Source organism: Oenanthe melanoleuca, chromosome Z, assembly GCF_029582105.1.
Source record: "Oenanthe melanoleuca isolate GR-GAL-2019-014 chromosome Z, OMel1.0, whole genome shotgun sequence".
NCBI classification, from domain to species: Eukaryota; Metazoa; Chordata; class Aves; order Passeriformes; family Muscicapidae; genus Oenanthe; species Oenanthe melanoleuca.
Window position 1 is genome coordinate 42,323,197 of NC_079362.1, and position 17,204 is coordinate 42,340,400.

The 17,204-nt window shown below is 42.0% G+C and overlaps 2 protein-coding genes across 10 annotated transcripts in view; one reads left to right on the forward strand and one right to left on the reverse strand.

The window, feature by feature from the left end:
* The window catches only part of CEP78 (centrosomal protein 78), a 26,150-nt gene extending 25,458 nt beyond the window's left edge, over window positions 1-692 (reverse strand). The window contains exon 1 of one of the 9 annotated variants that reach the window (XM_056513440.1): window positions 601-651. The gene's annotated coding sequence lies outside the window, so the exon portion shown is untranslated. Of the gene's footprint in view, window positions 1-242 lie in introns of all 9 variants that reach the window. The other 8 variants (XM_056513442.1, XM_056513444.1, XM_056513441.1 and 5 more) reach the window with 8 other exon arrangements.
* On the forward strand, window positions 66-16,639 carry LOC130265470 (serine/arginine repetitive matrix protein 1-like). The gene is made up of 4 exons (XM_056514569.1): window positions 66-249; window positions 329-965; window positions 4,622-4,710; window positions 16,260-16,639. The coding sequence occupies exons 1-4, from the start codon at window positions 66-68 to the stop codon at window positions 16,430-16,432; spliced, it is 1,083 nt and encodes a 360-aa protein (XP_056370544.1). The 3' UTR covers window positions 16,433-16,639.
* Window positions 16,640-17,204: the final 565 nt, after the last annotated feature.

Genomic DNA, 17,204 nt, shown 5'->3' on the forward strand with positions numbered 1-17,204 from the left:
CCATGCTAGGAGTTCTCAGGAAGCGATGAGTTTGTAGCGATTAAAACAACCAGCTGGCTAAATACATGGGGCGGGCAAACAGACGGCCCCCGGGCACGGCCGGCGCAGCCACGGCGGCCGAGCCGCGCTCACCGGGGGCGCGCTGCCTAAGCGCGGCCTGGGCGTCTGCCGGGGCCAGCACCCTGCCCCGGACCAGCGGCACAACTGCGTCTAAGGATGTAACACAGCGCCCAGCTACGCACATCTGCGGTTGGCACAGGGCTAAGAACAGCGGGGCGTCTATGCCGCACCCAGTCAAGCCCGACACCGACTCAGGCAACCACTTCAGATCGCACACCGCTGAGCGGGCATCAGCAGGGGGCTGCGCTGTCCGCCCCCCGCGGGCTCGCGAGAGGCAGCCGGGACTCGCCACCAGCCGGTCACTCCCGCTCCCACAACGGCCCCGCCGGCCCCACCTTTCCGGAACCGACTACGGCTAGCTCCGCGGGCCCCCCGCTCCCCCTGCGCGCCGCGGGCCCGCCGTTAGCGCTGTCAGGCGCCGCTAACCGGCACTGCCCAGCGATACCCGCGGTCACCCGGCGCTGCCCAGCGCTGCATTACCGCCGCTCCCGCACCCCGCGCTGGGCCCGGCGCCGTTGGCGCGCCCGCCGCGTGGCGCGCGAGGCTGGCCCCCGATTGGCCGCCGCCCCACCGCCCTCCCGCCCGCGTTCAAAATGGCCGCGGCCGGCCATCGCCACAGCGGGGCGGTCCCATAGCAACGGTGCCGCTCCGGAGAGCTACCGCTTCCCTTCCCTGAAGAAAAACAAACAGACGGGGGAAAAAGGATCCAAAAACAACCCACCCCCAAACACACATACAGAAAAACAAAACGACCCAAACCGCAAAAAGACAAACCCGTCAAACAAACCAAAAGCCAGCAGTTCAGTGCAAGAAGAAAGCAGGCCCTGCGTTAGCAAAGCACACGTGTAAGGAGCTCCATACGTAGGGGAACGTTTTGTTATGCAGCAGTAGCCACAGCCAGCAGGCTGAGCCGTCCAAGAGGGAGGGCAGCAAACTCGTATTTCACAGCTGTGTTTCCCACCAGGTTGCTAGGTTAGTTTCCATACACGGGATCACAGAACATCCATTAACATTCAGTACCGTGCATTACACGGTGTGACATTTAAGGCAGAATAACTCAAAATGGAGTCCAGGTGCTGCTCTTAGAACTTGCAGTTCATTCATGGATAAGGACACCATCTAATCAGGAAAAGTTATTACTGTAGGTTGATGACTAAGAGCAATTTGGTTATTTAAAAAATTATGCTTTCTCGTCTGCTGGTAGGCAGCAGGATTTAAACTCTAAAGGTGAGTGAACTCCAGAGAGCTTTCCAGAGAAATGAGACAGGCCACTAGAACATTCAGAGGACACTGTTTATGCAGACTCAATGTTACTCACTGTCATTGACTGACATCAGAAGCAACTGAAGCACCTTAAGTGCTATCAAGTGTACCAGAACAAGACTTATTTCAGTGAGTCTGACATCACCATCTGTACAAATTGTTTCACTGTGACATTTGGGGAATTGAATGTAAAAGACAAGAAATACATTGCCATTTTCAGTGAAGTGGCAAAAACAATGTTTCTGAGACTGACAAAATATTTCCTGGGCGTGCCGTACTTCTTGGTGTCACAGACTAAACTCAAGGAAAATAGCAATAATATATTTCCAAGAATCTCTGCTTTTAAAGGTTTCTTGTTCATGCTATTTAGTTACATAGATATCTCTAAAACTGAAATTTAAAATCTTGCTAAGAAACTGCTTCAAGTTGGTCCCTACCAAACTTGGTTTTCTTCAAAAAATAATGCTAAGTGTCCCGTTCTGTAGTATTTGATTCAGTCTTCTAGATTTGCATTCTATTTACAACTCTAATTTTTTGTTTTGCTTTGCTTTGATTTTGGTTTGGGTGGGGTTTCTTGGGGGATTGGTTTTTTTGGTTGGTCAGTTGGTTAGTGTTGGTTTTGTTAGTTTGGGGGAGTGTGATTTTGTTTGGGTTTTTTTGTTGGATTGGGTTGGGTTGGGTTGGGGTTTTTTTGCTCCACTGGATTTTGGTAGTCACGGCACAGAGCTTTCGGTACACCTTCCAAAAGGGCAGATTACTGAAGAAGTGACAAAAGCTTCTGTGTGTATCAATCATTGGGTAGGCTCTAAACACAGGCTTTATGTGGTACTTGGGACGATGTCTCATTCTGCTTTCCAGTCTCCCATGTAGACCTTCCACAGCCCACAGATTTGTTGCAGAACACACCTAGTGCAGGTAGCTTGGAGTGCAAGGTGAAGGTTGTTGGTGGGAAGCAGATTCAGCCCCAAAAAACGAGCTGCAAAGGGGCACTGCCCTTCTGCCTAACAAAAGGCACCATCCTGGAATGCCAACCATCATCCAGAACTTCTGCAGGGCCCAGTGAACAGTGAGAAGATCCCAGATGCCACATAATTTTTACTGTTGTTTTGTGTTTTCTCTTTAGCTAGAGAAAAATTCCTTTTGTAATATATCCTATATATTGCATTTGCAACTATAATCACTACTTTCTTTTGTAGTAAAAGTCAGTTCCCTTTACTGTTTTAGAGCTTCAAAAGCATAAAGTAATTTGGTTAGATACCAGATGTCTCTATAGAGAACAGTCCCAAACAGACCCAATTCTGTCACTTTGGCAAATGGTATCTTCTTTCCCAGTCATAATTTTGCTGAATTTGTTGAAGCACTTTTTGTTCTCACTGTTTTCTTCCTGTATCTTTCTAGGCCATATGCTCTTTTGAGGTTTTTTTTGTTAATGTATACTAATTTAATTTTTAAATTTGATTAAACAGTACAAGCATTTCTCAGTCTCATATCATAACCAATGTTAGCTTTCTTAGAGACATCAGGAGATGAAAAAGGGGCTGTGCACTCTACCCTGTTAGTGGGTGGGCAGCAGATGTTTTCTCTTGACTTTATGAGGATGTCTGGAAGGTATCCTGCTTGATTGGTGTTCTTCCACATTATTGCTTACTGCCTAGACATTTTGTCCTTTCCTTTTTTTTTAAACTTCCTTATCTAGCCTTTTAAAGCCTGCTTCCAAGATTAAATAGCTGTCTGATTCCAAAACTAAGTACCTAAAAATTATTTTCCTCTCTTCTGCAGAAAGCCAGTGGGGTTGAATGCTAAGTGCAAAAACTGACAAAACCAAAATTTCCAGAACTATTTGACAAGTTTTAAGAGCTGCTGACAGGGAAGCTTAGTCTAGCTTTTGTCCAGAAGTGTGAGAGGGTCCTTTGTTGCTAGGTGCAAAGGTTCATCAAGCAAGGCTATATTGGAAGAGCCTGTAAATCTGCTTAAAGGATGGAGGAAATAGTTATTTCATTTTGTCATTATTAGGTAGCTTTATCATGTTTTTATTGGAAGCTCATAGTTGCATAATGACAATTGCCCAGTGCTCCTTATAATTTGCTTTATACTGTAAGAGGATTTGACCCTTCAACACACACTAAATGCGACAAACTACAGAATCTCAGTATCTACTTCAGGGCAACCTAAAGACGCATCAAGTTAAAAAGAAAAGAGACATTGTTTTCAACCAAGAGATCCAAAAAGGTATGAAACTTGGTCTGAAGACAGAAGTTTTCCCAATAATCATCAATTGTACAAAACCTCTTGCAACATCGACTGGGCACTGGAGACTGAAGCAATGGTAAGAAAATATGCTTCAAAAAAACCTGAAAGGAAAGAGGAAACTTGGCCAAGGTAAAAGTAGAAGATACTTTATAGACTAAGTAGGAAAAAAGGTGCTGAATATTCCTTGTTTTAGAAATCTTGGGTTGGACATAGGGCAGGGCAATAGATTCAGGTTTTTTTTCCCCTGAAATATCTAGCCATGCCCTCCATTCCATGGATTAGCACTCCTTTTTTGTAGGCTTGGGAGCTCCACATCCATGTAACAAAGATTGAATGCATAGCAGGACTTGTTCAGTGGAAATTGATGGTTTTTTTCATTTATCTACCACTGGCTTGTTTTTTGTTCTCAAAAGATTGTTGTTTCTTTCACTGTCAGTTATGTACAGAAAACCTTTGCTCGCCTTTTGTCTTATCTTGATATTCACTGTCTTCCTTTTTCCTACTTCAAATTTATTTTCTCTTTTTCAAAATTTCTGTTTAACCATATCAACTATCTAGGTACAAAAGTCTTTGAAAATAAATGATTGTTCCTCCAAATGTTGTACTGAAAATTATCTAGATGAATTCTGGAAGTCATAAGTGTAACAAGAAGCAACACTGAAAAACTCACCCAGAAAATTTAATTTCCCAAACTTAGGAAATGAGTAAATACTGAAGTGTGGAAGATATAGAAAGACAGCATGAACAAAAATAGTAACATAATGTATTATTGCTATAACATATAATATATTTAATAAGATATTGTACATATAATATATATCATTGTATCGAGAAGAAAATATATAACGTATAATTATATATAATTGTGTACATAAACATATAAATTAAATATGTAAAATTACATATGTGAAATTAAGCTGGAAGGTTTCACATGCAGAAAAATAACACATTTGTAGCTAACTGTTCTTGATCTTAACTTTTCTCCTAGATTTGGAACCATTTCAGCAGTTCCACTGCACAAAGTTCATCATTTGCATCCGATTCACTACAAAGATCTGCACAGCCTCAACTGCCAGAGTAAGTTATAGCAACAGTAGTAACTACTATACACTAATTTTGAAATACATACTAATTTTCAGAAACAATGCTAAGAAAGGATAGAAAACATAGGTTTTCATTAAGGTAGCTTTCAGATATAAAATAGCAGAATAGCCTGGGTTGGAAGGGACCTTAAAGATCATCTAGTTCCAACCCCCCTGGCATGGACAGGGACATCTTTCTCTAGACTGGCTTGCTCAGAGCTCCATTCAGCCTGGCCTTGAAAACTTCCACAGATGGGGCATCTACAACTTCTCTGGGCAATTTGTTCCAGTGTCTTAACACCCTCACAGTAAAGGATTTTTTACTAATATCCAATCTAGACCTGCTCTCTTTCAGTCTGAAGCCATTTCCTCTTGTCCTGTCACTACATGCTCTTGTAGACAGTCTCTCTCTATTTTTCTTGTAGGCTCCCTTTAGGTACTGGAAGCCTGTGATTTGGTCACCCAAAAGCCTTCTTTTCTCCGGGATGAACAGTCCCAATTCTCTCAGCCTTTCCTCACAGGAGAGCTGCTCCCTCCCTCAACTTGGTGGCCTTCTCTGAACTGTCCTCAACAGGTCCTTGTCCTTCCTGTGCAGGGACCCCAGAGCTGGATGCAGCACTGCAGGTGGGGGTCTCAGCAGAGCAGATCAGAGGGGCAGAATCCCCTCCCTCCCTCCCCTGCTGCCCACGCTGCTTTGGATGAAGACCAGGACACATTTGACTTTCTGGGCTGTGAGTGCTCATGGCCATGCCATGTCCAGCCTCTCCTCCACCAGCATCCAAACTCCTTCTCCACAGGGCTGCTCTCCATCTGTTCATCCCATAGCCTGAGTTGGAACCAGGGGTTGCTCCAATCCAGTGCCTTGCATTTGGTCTTGTTAAACCTCATGAGATTGCCTACTTCTTGCAATGGAGAAAACTACAATGGACATTGTACCTACAATCCACAGGCTCGTTTAGATTTAGACCCAACCACGTGTGTCTGACCTGTTTTCAGCACCCTTTTGGTGATTATCAACATCTGATTGTATTTTCAGCTGCAAAAGTACAACTGGCTGTTAGACTTATCAGTGACAACTCCTAGAACTCCTTTTGAGCTGAAAGTATGAGTTAAATATTATAAAAGCATCTAATTGTGTTGTAGTGTATTTTGCATTCTGAGTAGAATAATTTCTTCAGTGCCAAATTTTCCTATGCTTCCTCAGTCAAAAATAATAAACTCCCACAAACACCTATTTTATTGAATGAAATAACTCTTCTGTGGTAGTCTTCATCTTCGGCCTACATTTAATGAAAAGCCATTTGTTTGAGTTCAGCGGTAGTGGTTTTCCAGAAAGAAAAAAAGACAAAAGGGCAACAAAAAAGCTCTTTAATACAGAATCAGCTTTTTTGATATAATACATATAATAACAAATTTTCTGGTTATTAGCTCTCTTCCAGGGAAGATTTACCTTCTTTACATTTATAGAGGATTTTAATACTTTAATAGTGTGCTGGGTGCTGTTCTTGAGGTCATACAACATTAATCTAATATGTGTTAACTATTAAAAAGAACCTGAAATAGCACTGTTTTGGATTCACTTGGCAAGATGAGGCAGTTGGGATTAAGTAAAAACTACAGCAAAATTTTAATATTATTATTTTAAAGTCTTGGAAAAGTGGAGTTTTTCAGAAGTAAGAGCTGGCATTATTCTATAGAATCCAAACTAAAAACTGAACAAAAACTAGATAAGGAGACTTAATCTATTACAGTAATAAAACTCACTTGACTCACTAAAGATTCTGTAATACTGCTTGAACTTTCTCAAGATGATAGTCATATAGAAAATTGGAAGACTAGGAATTTAGCAATTAACTGAAATGTATGTACGGTTGATGGCATTTAGAAAACACCAAGAAAAACATCCCATTTTCAAAAAAAAAAATCATATTTTTCAGAATTTTAGGCAAAGACAAACCCATTTTCACAGCAGTGACATATTAAATTACCAAAAAATTTGCACAACTCAGAAAATTAAGCACCCTGGCATCCAGCCAGTCTTAGGCCCATTGTTTGATAAATGTTAAAGGACAAAATCCAGCATCACATTCAGTGCATGTGGAGGTAGGAGGGGAATGGAAGAGTGGGAGTATAGAAATAGAAGACTAGGAGTATATAAATATAGGAGTAGGAGAAAATAGAATAAAGTATCCTTGTTGTAAGGTATTTATTTGATGGTACCTATGAATTGCCTAAATAGATTTTTTTGATCAACCAGTAAGAGTTTTTTCCTCCCCTGGCTTTCACTGCCAATAATGCCACAATCTGGAAGTAGATTGTTATTTTCTCATTCATTTTTCCACTGTTCTGCTCAACATAATTTCATGGCCTTTTCCCTGCTTTCAGCTTAACCCAGTTTCAGTTTTAACTAGTCATAAATAAATCTTTGGCATAAATAAATCTTCTGGCAAAGAAAAATATCAAAGAGAAATAAAATCCCATACAATCCCTAGTACAAATACAGGCTGGGCAGAGAATGCATCAAGACTAGCCCTTCCAGGAAGGACTTGGGGGTGCTGGTGAACGAGGAGCTGGACATGACCCAACAAAGTGCACTTGCAGCCCAGAGCAAGCAACCATGTCCATCTCTTCCAACCCAAAACATTTTATGATTCTGTAATTCTAGAAATAGCACTTCTGTGTGTTCCCCAGCATGTGTTAACTGCTGAATATAAATTCACTGTATGAAATATCTTTTAGTGTATTTTATGTAACATTATTAGTACATTACATTATTTCTTTACATTTCTTTACGTTATTGAGTACCAATAGCCTGCAAATTCAGATCTCCAACTTGCAAGGAACACTACAGGTACAAACCATATTGACATTGTTTCTGATGCACTTTTAAGGTATAATGACATGGCAATGCAAGAATTTTTAGCCTATATTTAAATTATTTAGTTGTTGGATATAGTGCCTTTTACATTTTACGCTTTCACATGAAAAGTCTAGAAAAGGCTCAAGTTTTACTGTGGCATGTGGACTCATGCACCCATGCTGTATGTGGTGTGTTGACCTTGGCTGGCTGCTGTACACCTACCCAGCCCAGATGCTCTTTCACTACTCTTCCACACAACAAGGGAAAATAAAATAAGATTGAAAAGCTCATAGGCTGACATAAAGACAGAGTGACAGCTTACTAATTATCATAACTAAACAGACTTATCTTGGGAAAAGATTAATTTTCTTGGTGGTAAGAATCAAATACACTTACCTACTTCTTTTCTTCTCAGCCTCAACTTCACTCCTTCATTCTCAACTGCCCTTCCTCCTCCTGCACCAAGTTGCATGAGGCACTACCAGTGCTTGCATGATTATTGGGAAAATATAAGTCATACAGGATTGTCATTCTTGAAAGATTTTGAAGTTTCTGTAAACTAAGAACAAATTCAAAAATATTGTTTCTAATTGGCCATTGTTCTGGTTTTGGCTAGGACAGGATTAAATTTTGCAGTAGACAGGAGAAGAATGGCTGGGACACAGAGGTTATTCTCTATCACCTGATATCATTGACAAGGAAGCGTGAAGGGACTCTCTTCTGGCAATATGGGATTTCTTCCAGTTGAGAAAATGTAGCAGAAGCCACCCTGTATTGTTTATTGTCACAGGGTCTGCAGTGAGCATTTTTGTATGTATGAATCACTCTCTTTTGTTGCTGTTACTGTTCATTTTCTTATCTTGTTGATGTAAATTGTTCTTAACCCATGATCTTTGCCGTTTGTGCCTCCAGTTGGATGGAAGGGAAGGGGAGAAGCATATTTTTTTTTAGTGGGAATACTAAATCGGGGAATACCACCTCTAAGCCACGACTGCCATTAAAGATAACTTATTATCTTTATAACAGAGGCAAATGGATATCTGCTGGAACAGCATCCACAGAGAGAGAGTATAGAGCAATTAGTAGTGAAAGTCAGTACTGCCTACTGCATTTCTAGCCTGGTCAGAAGAGCAAAGCAAACTTAGAATGAATGAAACATATACAAAGTAAACAGCAGTAACAGCCTGATTTTGTTATATAAAATCTTTTTGGACAATGAGTTACATACAATTGCCATCACAGTTGTAAGAGATCATGCTGCTAATGACTTGGTGCTTACCCCAAAAAGTACAAGATGAGAATATCCTGCACTGAGTAGAAAAATGGAATCTATATTAATTTCTAAAGTGATTGTTTCATTAAAAAAAAAAAAAAGAGTGAGAGAAAGCAAAGCTAGAGCTGGGAAGATGCATGTAGATGCATTTGCAAGTATGCAATCCTGAGAAGAGTGGGAAAGAGCAGTACAGCAGGAATGAATCAAAAGCACATGAAAAGTGGTTTGAATGAAATGGCTCTTGTCATACTAAGTAGATGACAACATGACATCATTCCACTGTCACAACATGACATCATTGTGAAGACTACACTGATGCTGTATGACCCAAAAGAGAAGGCATGCCTATTCAGAACCATATTTGCTTAATGATTTTCCATCATATCTCAGTCTTTCTTTACAGGTAGGTTTTCTTTCTAACTTTAGGTTTTACTAATCAAATTAATTGACAGACTAACATAATTTTTTGGAAAATCAACAGCTTTAATATGGAGGATGATGTGTTTTATTCAGGGATGTAATAATAATTGTTCAACTTTTATTTTTTTCTCATGTCTGGTAATGAGAGATATTCTTTCTTGATTAAAATTGATCAAAGTTATCATCCATGTTAATGATGCTATTGTAGTTTACTGGACAGAGAAAATGTTTTTCTGTACTACCAAAATAGGAATGCAAGCACTTAACAAAGTTACTGTGCTCAACATTTTCACACACAAATGTGTTTCACACATTTTCTTTCAGCAGAAAGATGCTGAATTGGAGGTTTTGTACAGTATTTGGCTGATATTGGGTAGCTAATTCTATAGATCCAAGCAACTATCTGGGTTCCAAGAAAACAAATAAAAATTAAAAGTTATTATAAAAGACCTTAGAGATGGATTAGAAATGGATTCTAAAGAAGACAGGTACCTTGAGCACAGAGTCCTGATTAATTCCTGTGTCCCCTGCATGGTGAATAAACTGCCCATGACCAAATACATTAGGCTGGAACATCAAAAAAGCCTCTGACCATTCAAGCAGCCAGATACTAGATTCTGCTTCCAACAGTGGAAGCAAAAATTGTATCCCATAAATTAGAGCTCCATGTATTTATGAAGGTGGTTACACTGAATCGCCAGAAGGATTGCACTAAGTTTAGTAATTTGATTCGGGAGAGGAAAGCGTGAATTTGAATTCCCGGATCGGAGTCTGCGGCTAGTAGCTCTTTCTTCAGCGGGATTTATTTTTTTTTTTTTTAAATAAGTAAGGACATCAGATGTGTATCTTGCAATGAAGGCATGCACAGAGATTTTATACTAACACACTGGCATTCCCTGACGGGGAGGAGAACACATGTTATCACAGAAGAATTAACTTGACTCTGTACAGAAATCTGATTGATCCAAATATCAATATCAGGGGGAGGGGCGTGGCCTCAATTTGGCAGTCTAGAAAGCGTATTAATACCAGAATTATTATCATAACTTCAGTCTCAGAGAAGATGGCAAGAATTAATTTACGCAGAGCCATTTGCAACGTTCTTGAGCAGCTGAGAGGCATACGAATGTGAAAAAGGCTGTTTTGCGACGGTTCTAAGAGCAAAGACAAAGGATAAAAAGGACGAGCCTTTTGCTAGCCCGGTCTGTGTCAGGAAGTTCGCCGTGACTGATGAGGACATGGTGGCGCCCGCTCTGCGGGGGAGGAGGAGGAGCAGCACCCCCGGCCGCCCCACCCCGTTCCCCCCACCGCCATCTCCGCGCCTGTGGCGCCGGAGCCGAAACAGCGGCATGGCCGCCCCTGCCCCTCAGCCCTCACTGCCTTCCGGCCCCCACAGCTCTCAGGCCGCCCCGTCCCCGGCCGCCCCTGCCCCTCAGCCGCCCTGTCCCCGGCCCCCACTGACCCCCGGCCGCCCCTGCCTCTCAGCCCCCACTGCCCCCCGGCTGCCCCTGCCTCTCAGCCCCTACTGCCCCTCAGGCCCCGCTGCCCTCGGCCGTCCCTGCCCCTCAGCCCCCACTGCCCCCGGTTCCTGCTGCCCCTCAGCCCCCACTGCCTCTCAGCCCCCACTGCCCCCGCCTCCCTCAGCCCCCACTGTCTCCGGCCCCCGCTGCCCCTCAGCCCCCACGGTCCCCGGCCGCACCGACGGCAGCGGCGGGGGCGCAGACGGGGCCAGGCCCGCCCGGCCAGCGGCAGAGCTGGGGCTGCGCGTCCCGGGCCGCGCTCCGCCGAGCTAACAGCCCGCACCGAACAGCCCCGACTGAAAGTGAGCGGCGTGCCTCCCGCACGGATCGCTCCTCCGAAGATGAAACCGAGGACAAAGCTGCTGCAGCCTCTGCAGTGAGAAGGGGAAAATTAGCCCGACAGGCTATAGGAGCACCCGACAAAACGAATCTAAAAAGGAGGTATCAGTAAGGGAGGAGCCTGCCCTACAAGCACCTTTAAACCAAGCTGTTGAGAATCAAGGTGTGATTTACATAAAAGCAGCCTTTTCCCTTGTAGAGCTGCAGCAGTGGAAAGCTTCAGTTGGACTATAATAGAGACAATCCAGATAAGGTAACTAATCTTGTTAATAGGGCTATTACGACACAAAACCCAGACTGAAGCTATCTGAATGTAATGCTAGACACATTACTAGATGAAACAGAAAAAGAGATGGTTAATAAGGCTGCTATATCTGCTGTAGAGACTCTAATTACAGCTGGAAATCTTCAAGGGCTAGTTAATGATATTTTTCCCTTTAACTGACCCAGGGTGGGACCCTAATGTGGCAGAACAAATGGCAAAGTTAAAACGTTCTCAGAATTGAATAGTATTTGGCCTAAAACATTCCAAATCATGCCTAAAGCAGTCCAAATTATATGAAGGCACAAAAAAACGGAAATGAAACCCCTACATAATTTTTAATAGGCTTACAGACTGCACGAATATACACAAGTCTGGACCTCAAAGCACCTGCAGAGAGACCCATGTAGCTTATTTGTTTATAGGCCAAACTGCAGACGACATAAAGAAAAAGCTGCCAAAGATGGATGAGACACATGACATAGGTAAATTGTTGAATACAGCCTGGAAGGTTTATCAAAATAGAGATTCAACAGACAGGAACAGATGCCAGCAGAATAAAAGGGAAAGTCATCTAACGTGTTGCAAAGGAGTACTCCTCCTCTAGACAAAGATCAATATGCTGTTCGGAAAAAAAAGGGAGACTGGAAGAATGAGTATTTGGTGCAGGCAAAAAAGATACCCCCAGTACCTGAATTAGCTGTGAATGGCCCTCACCAGAGCCTTTGGTTGTAGCTAAGCTAGGGAATGATGATGCTGAATTTCTGAATATGGGAGAACATATTCTGTGTTAAATACTTTAAAAGGGAAACTGAGTCCAGATGCTATAAATGTGATCAGTGCCACAGGGCCTTGACAGGGTCGGTGAAACAAGGCCTTTCTTCCTACCTTTAAAATTTAAGTTAGGAAAACACTGGGTGACTCACCAATTCCTTTACATGCCAAACTCCTCACAGCCCCATTAGGTAGGGATGTATTGGAGAAATTAGAAGCAGAAATTTCATTTTCCAAAGAAGGTACAAGTGAAAGTTATAATTCCTGAAACTAAATTTGTCAAAGCAGCTGCAATTTTCATTCAGAAGAATTGCGATGAAATTCCCAAAGAAGTTAAAGGTGCTGTCATTCCAATAGTGTGGATCAGTGAATTTCCTGGGACATGCAAATAAGCCTGTTAGTATTATGCTCAAATTAGGGGCTACACTAGTAAGGCAGAAACAATACTCTTTGAAGTTAGAAGGCCATAGGGGATTGAGGGAGGATCGAGAAGTTCTTTAAATTTGGGTTAGCAGTGGAATATGAATCTAGATACAACACACCCATCCTTCCAGTAAAGAAGATTGATTGTAAGTTATAGATTAGTGCAGGATTTAAGAAAAATTAACAAAATCACAGAAGATATATACCAAATTGTAGCAAACCCCTACATTCTTTTGACTATGCTGACAGATGAATTAGGGTGGTTCACTCAAGGATGCCTTTTTCTGTATTCCTCTGCATAAGAATAGCCAAGAACTCTGCTTTTGCTTTTGCGTGAGATAATCCTGAGACAGGGAGGAAAACCCAGCTCACCTGAATGGTTCTACCCCAGGAATTCAAAACCAGCCCAACAATATTTGGAAACCAGCTTGCAAAGGAACTGGAGGACTGGAGAGGACAAGAATCAGGAGGGGTTATTCTTTAATATGTGTATAATATCTGAATTGCAACTAGAACACAAGGTGACTGTATCCAACTCACTGTAAGCCTGTTGAACTTTTTAGGACTAAGTGAGTATAGAGTCTCAGAAGAGAAAACACAGGTTGCCAGGGAAATGGTAGCCTGCTTGGGGCTAGAAATCTTCTGTGGACATCGACAACTTAGCAGAGAACAGGAAGAAGCCATCCGCCATCTTCCAGAGCCCCACACTGTGAGAGAAATGCAAGCCTTCCTGGGAATGGTAGATTGGAACCGCTTCTGGATATCAAATCATGGACTACTGGTAAAACTTCTGTATGGAGCCCTTAAGGCAGCTGAGAGGGGAACCATTATGCAGACAGGGTACGCAAGGGCTGCATTTAGACAGCTGAAACGTTCCTTGATGCCAACCCCAGTTCTGGGGCTGCTGGACTGAGCTAAGCCTTTTGAACTCCTTGCGTTTGAGCAACTGAATGTTGCTGTGGGGCCACTGGCACAGCACCTTGGAGACCAATGAAGGGCTGTGCCTACTTTTCAAAACAGCTAGACAGTTCTAGGCAAGAGTGGCTGGGGTGCTTGAAAGCTGTGGCGGCTACTGTCATCCTGACACAAGAGGCCCATAAATTGACCCTTGGGCAACACAAGTTTAAGTATGTGCCCACACAGTGATAATTGTACTGGAACAAAAAGGGGGCCCTGGCTATCTCCTAGCAGAATGCTTAAGTATCACTCTGTATTGTTGGAACGGGATGGTGTTACTCTAAAAACATCTGTTGTAAATCCTGCAATGTTATTGTCATATAAATTAATTTAAAACATGCCTGAGCATGACTGTTTACAGACAATAGAAGAGGCCTATTCCAGCAGACCAGACCTGAAGGACGTGCCTATGGAGAATCCAGACTGCAATCTGTATACAGATGGAAGTAGCTTCAGGGGTAAGAAAATGACAGGCTATGCAGGGACAAACATGGATAAGGTGATTGAGGCAAAGACCTTGCCATCAGATGTATCATCACAAAAGGCTGCTCATTGTACTGACAAGAGCTCTAGAACTGAGTGAGGGGAAGAAGGTGGATATATGGACTGATTTCAAATATGCCTTTAGTGTTGTCCATGCCCATGGAGCCATTTGGAAGGAGAGAGGGCTACTAAATGCTCAAGGTAATGAAATTAAGCATGCTGAACAGGTCCTCACATTACAGAATCTTTGGAAGCCTTCAGAGGTAGCTATTATGCATTGCAGAGGTCATCAAAAATGGAAACAAGTCCTCCGCTGAGAAATTGCTTTGCTGATGAAACCATGAGTCAGGGCTGGCCCCACGTTTTGCATGGGACTTTAGTCCAAAATGTATCCAAAGCTCTTAACAAGAACAATTACTGGATTTCTACTCAACTGGCACCTTTAGATGGGAGTAGTAACTGGCCACTGATAAGCATTTTAATGGAAGCAAACTCTACTGAAAGGTGGGAATAAGTCAGTAAGACTCTTCTGCTTCCTATACCCCTGAGTGGCCTAATAGATCATGGGAATGATACAGTTCCCTGTGCAGTTATAAATCCCACAGAAAAGGCCATTCTTCTTTCATACTGCCGTAAGATCAGATTCATGTAAAGAATAAGCCCAAGTACTGTGAGGAAAAATGAAACTGATGTTATGGAGACTAGTTCAACCACTCCGGAGAGAGTGGTGTTAGATATGTGATGGTAAAGCCTGGAAAATCCTGCCCGTAGATAAAGCTCAGGTTTGTGCCTTTGGGCCTATAATTCCAAAGATAACAATATTTGATCATGCTGTAAACTGAAATGGGAGGAGGAAAAGATCTATCAATCCCCTTATTGAATCTCATTGAATGTTTCCATAGTATAATCAGAACTCTTACTCCCTCTTTCAGAATAGTCGGGCTGGAGAGGGCCTGACCGTAGTCATAGTTAAAAACATATATATATATATATATATATCTGTACATGTATATGTATTTACATATATATATATATGTAAACATATAGTCATAGATTTATAAATATCTCAGCCATTATCAAGCATATTGAATGGCAAACTTTAGATACAATTTTGGCCTTACAGAAAGAAAGTCCATGGTCTGTCCTGTGGCTGTGCAGAGCAGAATGGCTCTCAATTTCATACTGGCTGCACAAGGAGATATATGCTATTATTTATACCACTTGTTGTTCTCATGTGGACCAGAGTGGAAGAATTAAGAAGGGTTTGGCTGAAATTTGGGAGCAGACTCAAATTTTACATGAAGTAGCTTTCAGAAATAACACCTTAAACTTTGACTATATCTGTATTAGGTAACCGTTACCTAGTGGTTACCAAACTTGGCCTGGATAAAAAAAGTGTTCATAGTAGCTGTAGTTATAGTTGGCATCTGTATAATAACTAGTGGGATAGCTGGTTGTGTAAACCAGTGCTGTGGTTAAATACAGAGTAGAGACTAGATAAGGTAGGGTCGTGTTAGTCTCTAAAAAGGGGGGGAATGATGCCATCTTGATTTTTGTATTCTGTATTCTTTACACAAATATTTGTAGCTTTGCATTCTACTATTGGAACTTCAGTTATTTTCCGAGACAGAAGGACAAAATACATTCCAAGACTGCTATGCTCTCTTGGCTCTTAGAAATCAAGATTCGAACCACCTCTTCACGATTTCTTCTTCTTTTCATAAACAGAGTTTAGGCCTCGTCTGAGAGGGGAGGATTGAGAAGGTACTGGAGCCGGGGGGGAAGGGATGACTTCACCGGGTGTGCATCTAATTGGGGATTCTTGCCAGCTACACTAATTTGCAAAATCTATAAAAATTGTACATGCATTATGCAGGGTGTGCATCTTCAGCATTTTCCAGCTGATGAATTGTGTACCTAAGAATCCTTACATAAAGGTAACCCCTTTTTGTCACCCTGTGTCTGGCTTGTATTTCTAGGATGAGAGAAAAAGGCATCAGTACATGCTAAAAGGATACCAAAAAAATGGATAACCAGAAGCAAAGTAGATCCCAAATATTCACTGAGGAAACAATGTCCTGAGTCAAACAAGTCATATTTGCATAGTAACAAGGGAACTGATAACTGATGGTGACCTTTTACTAATAGTGATGGATGTAAATGTGAAGTGAGTTACTCTCTTACATGAAGTGTGGCTGATGTTTTCTCCAAACTGAGTTCTACTCCTTTCTAGGTGGTCTACATGAACAGAGGGAAGGATTTGATATGACAGAGGGAAGGAAGCATACCTGCAGAGAGAAAATTCCTGTGGTTGAAATACCTGTATTAGCACACAGGGCTTTGCATATGAATTTCTCTTACGACTACTATCCATTAGGACTGGAATCCCAATGGTCTGGACACTAAATAGAATTACAGAAGAAATATACTCCTAAACTGTTTATACTTACGGTCTATCCATGTGCATGACAAAACACATCTGGTACTAAAGCATAAAAATATGCAACATAAAGCAGTCAAATAGGACAATGGGGACAACATGGGAATGTCTTCTCAGTATGGTCAGCTGTTTGAAGTATTATATCCAATAAAAGCCTCCATGTAGGACTTGATAAATCTTTTGTGAAGACCATGGATCTGTTTTTTTTTTCAATTCATAAAGGAAAAAAGAGCAATAATAATCATTAAGGTGAAAGATTTACTGAGCATTTAAACAGCAGGAAAATAGAATTAAAACTGCAGTAAAATTGAACTTCACTTGATGACAGAATCCATTAGAGTAATCAATCATCTGAGATTATCAAATCCAACCTTTGACCAGACATCACCCTGTCAAGCAGATCATAGCACAAACTGCCCCATCCAGTCTTCTCTTAAACATCTCCAGGGATGGATGACTCCACAACCTCTCCGAGAAGCTTGTTCCAGTGCTTAACAACTCTTTACGTGAAGAAATTCTTCCTAATATCCAGCCTGACCCACCCATGGTGCATGCTTCAGATTGTCCTCTCATCCTAGTTGCTTGGCAGAAGATATTGACCTCATCTGGCTCATTTCAGGTGGTTTTAGGGGGTGATAAGGTCATCCCTAAGTATCTTTTTCTCTAAGCTAAGCAACCCCAGATCCCTCAGCTGCTCCTCAAATTACTTACCTCTAGACTCTTTCACCAGCTTCATTG

Coding starts and splice junctions, on each gene's coding strand:
- LOC130265470 (XM_056514569.1), top strand. CDS start 66: ATGGGGCGGGCAAACAGACGGCCCCCGGGCACGGCCGGCGCAGCCACG. Junction 250..328: donor CCCAGCTACGCACATCTGCG/GTTGGCACAGGG, acceptor CAACCACTTCAG/ATCGCACACCGCTGAGCGGG. Junction 4,711..16,259: donor GCACAGCCTCAACTGCCAGA/GTAAGTTATAGC, acceptor ACTCCTTTCTAG/GTGGTCTACATGAACAGAGG.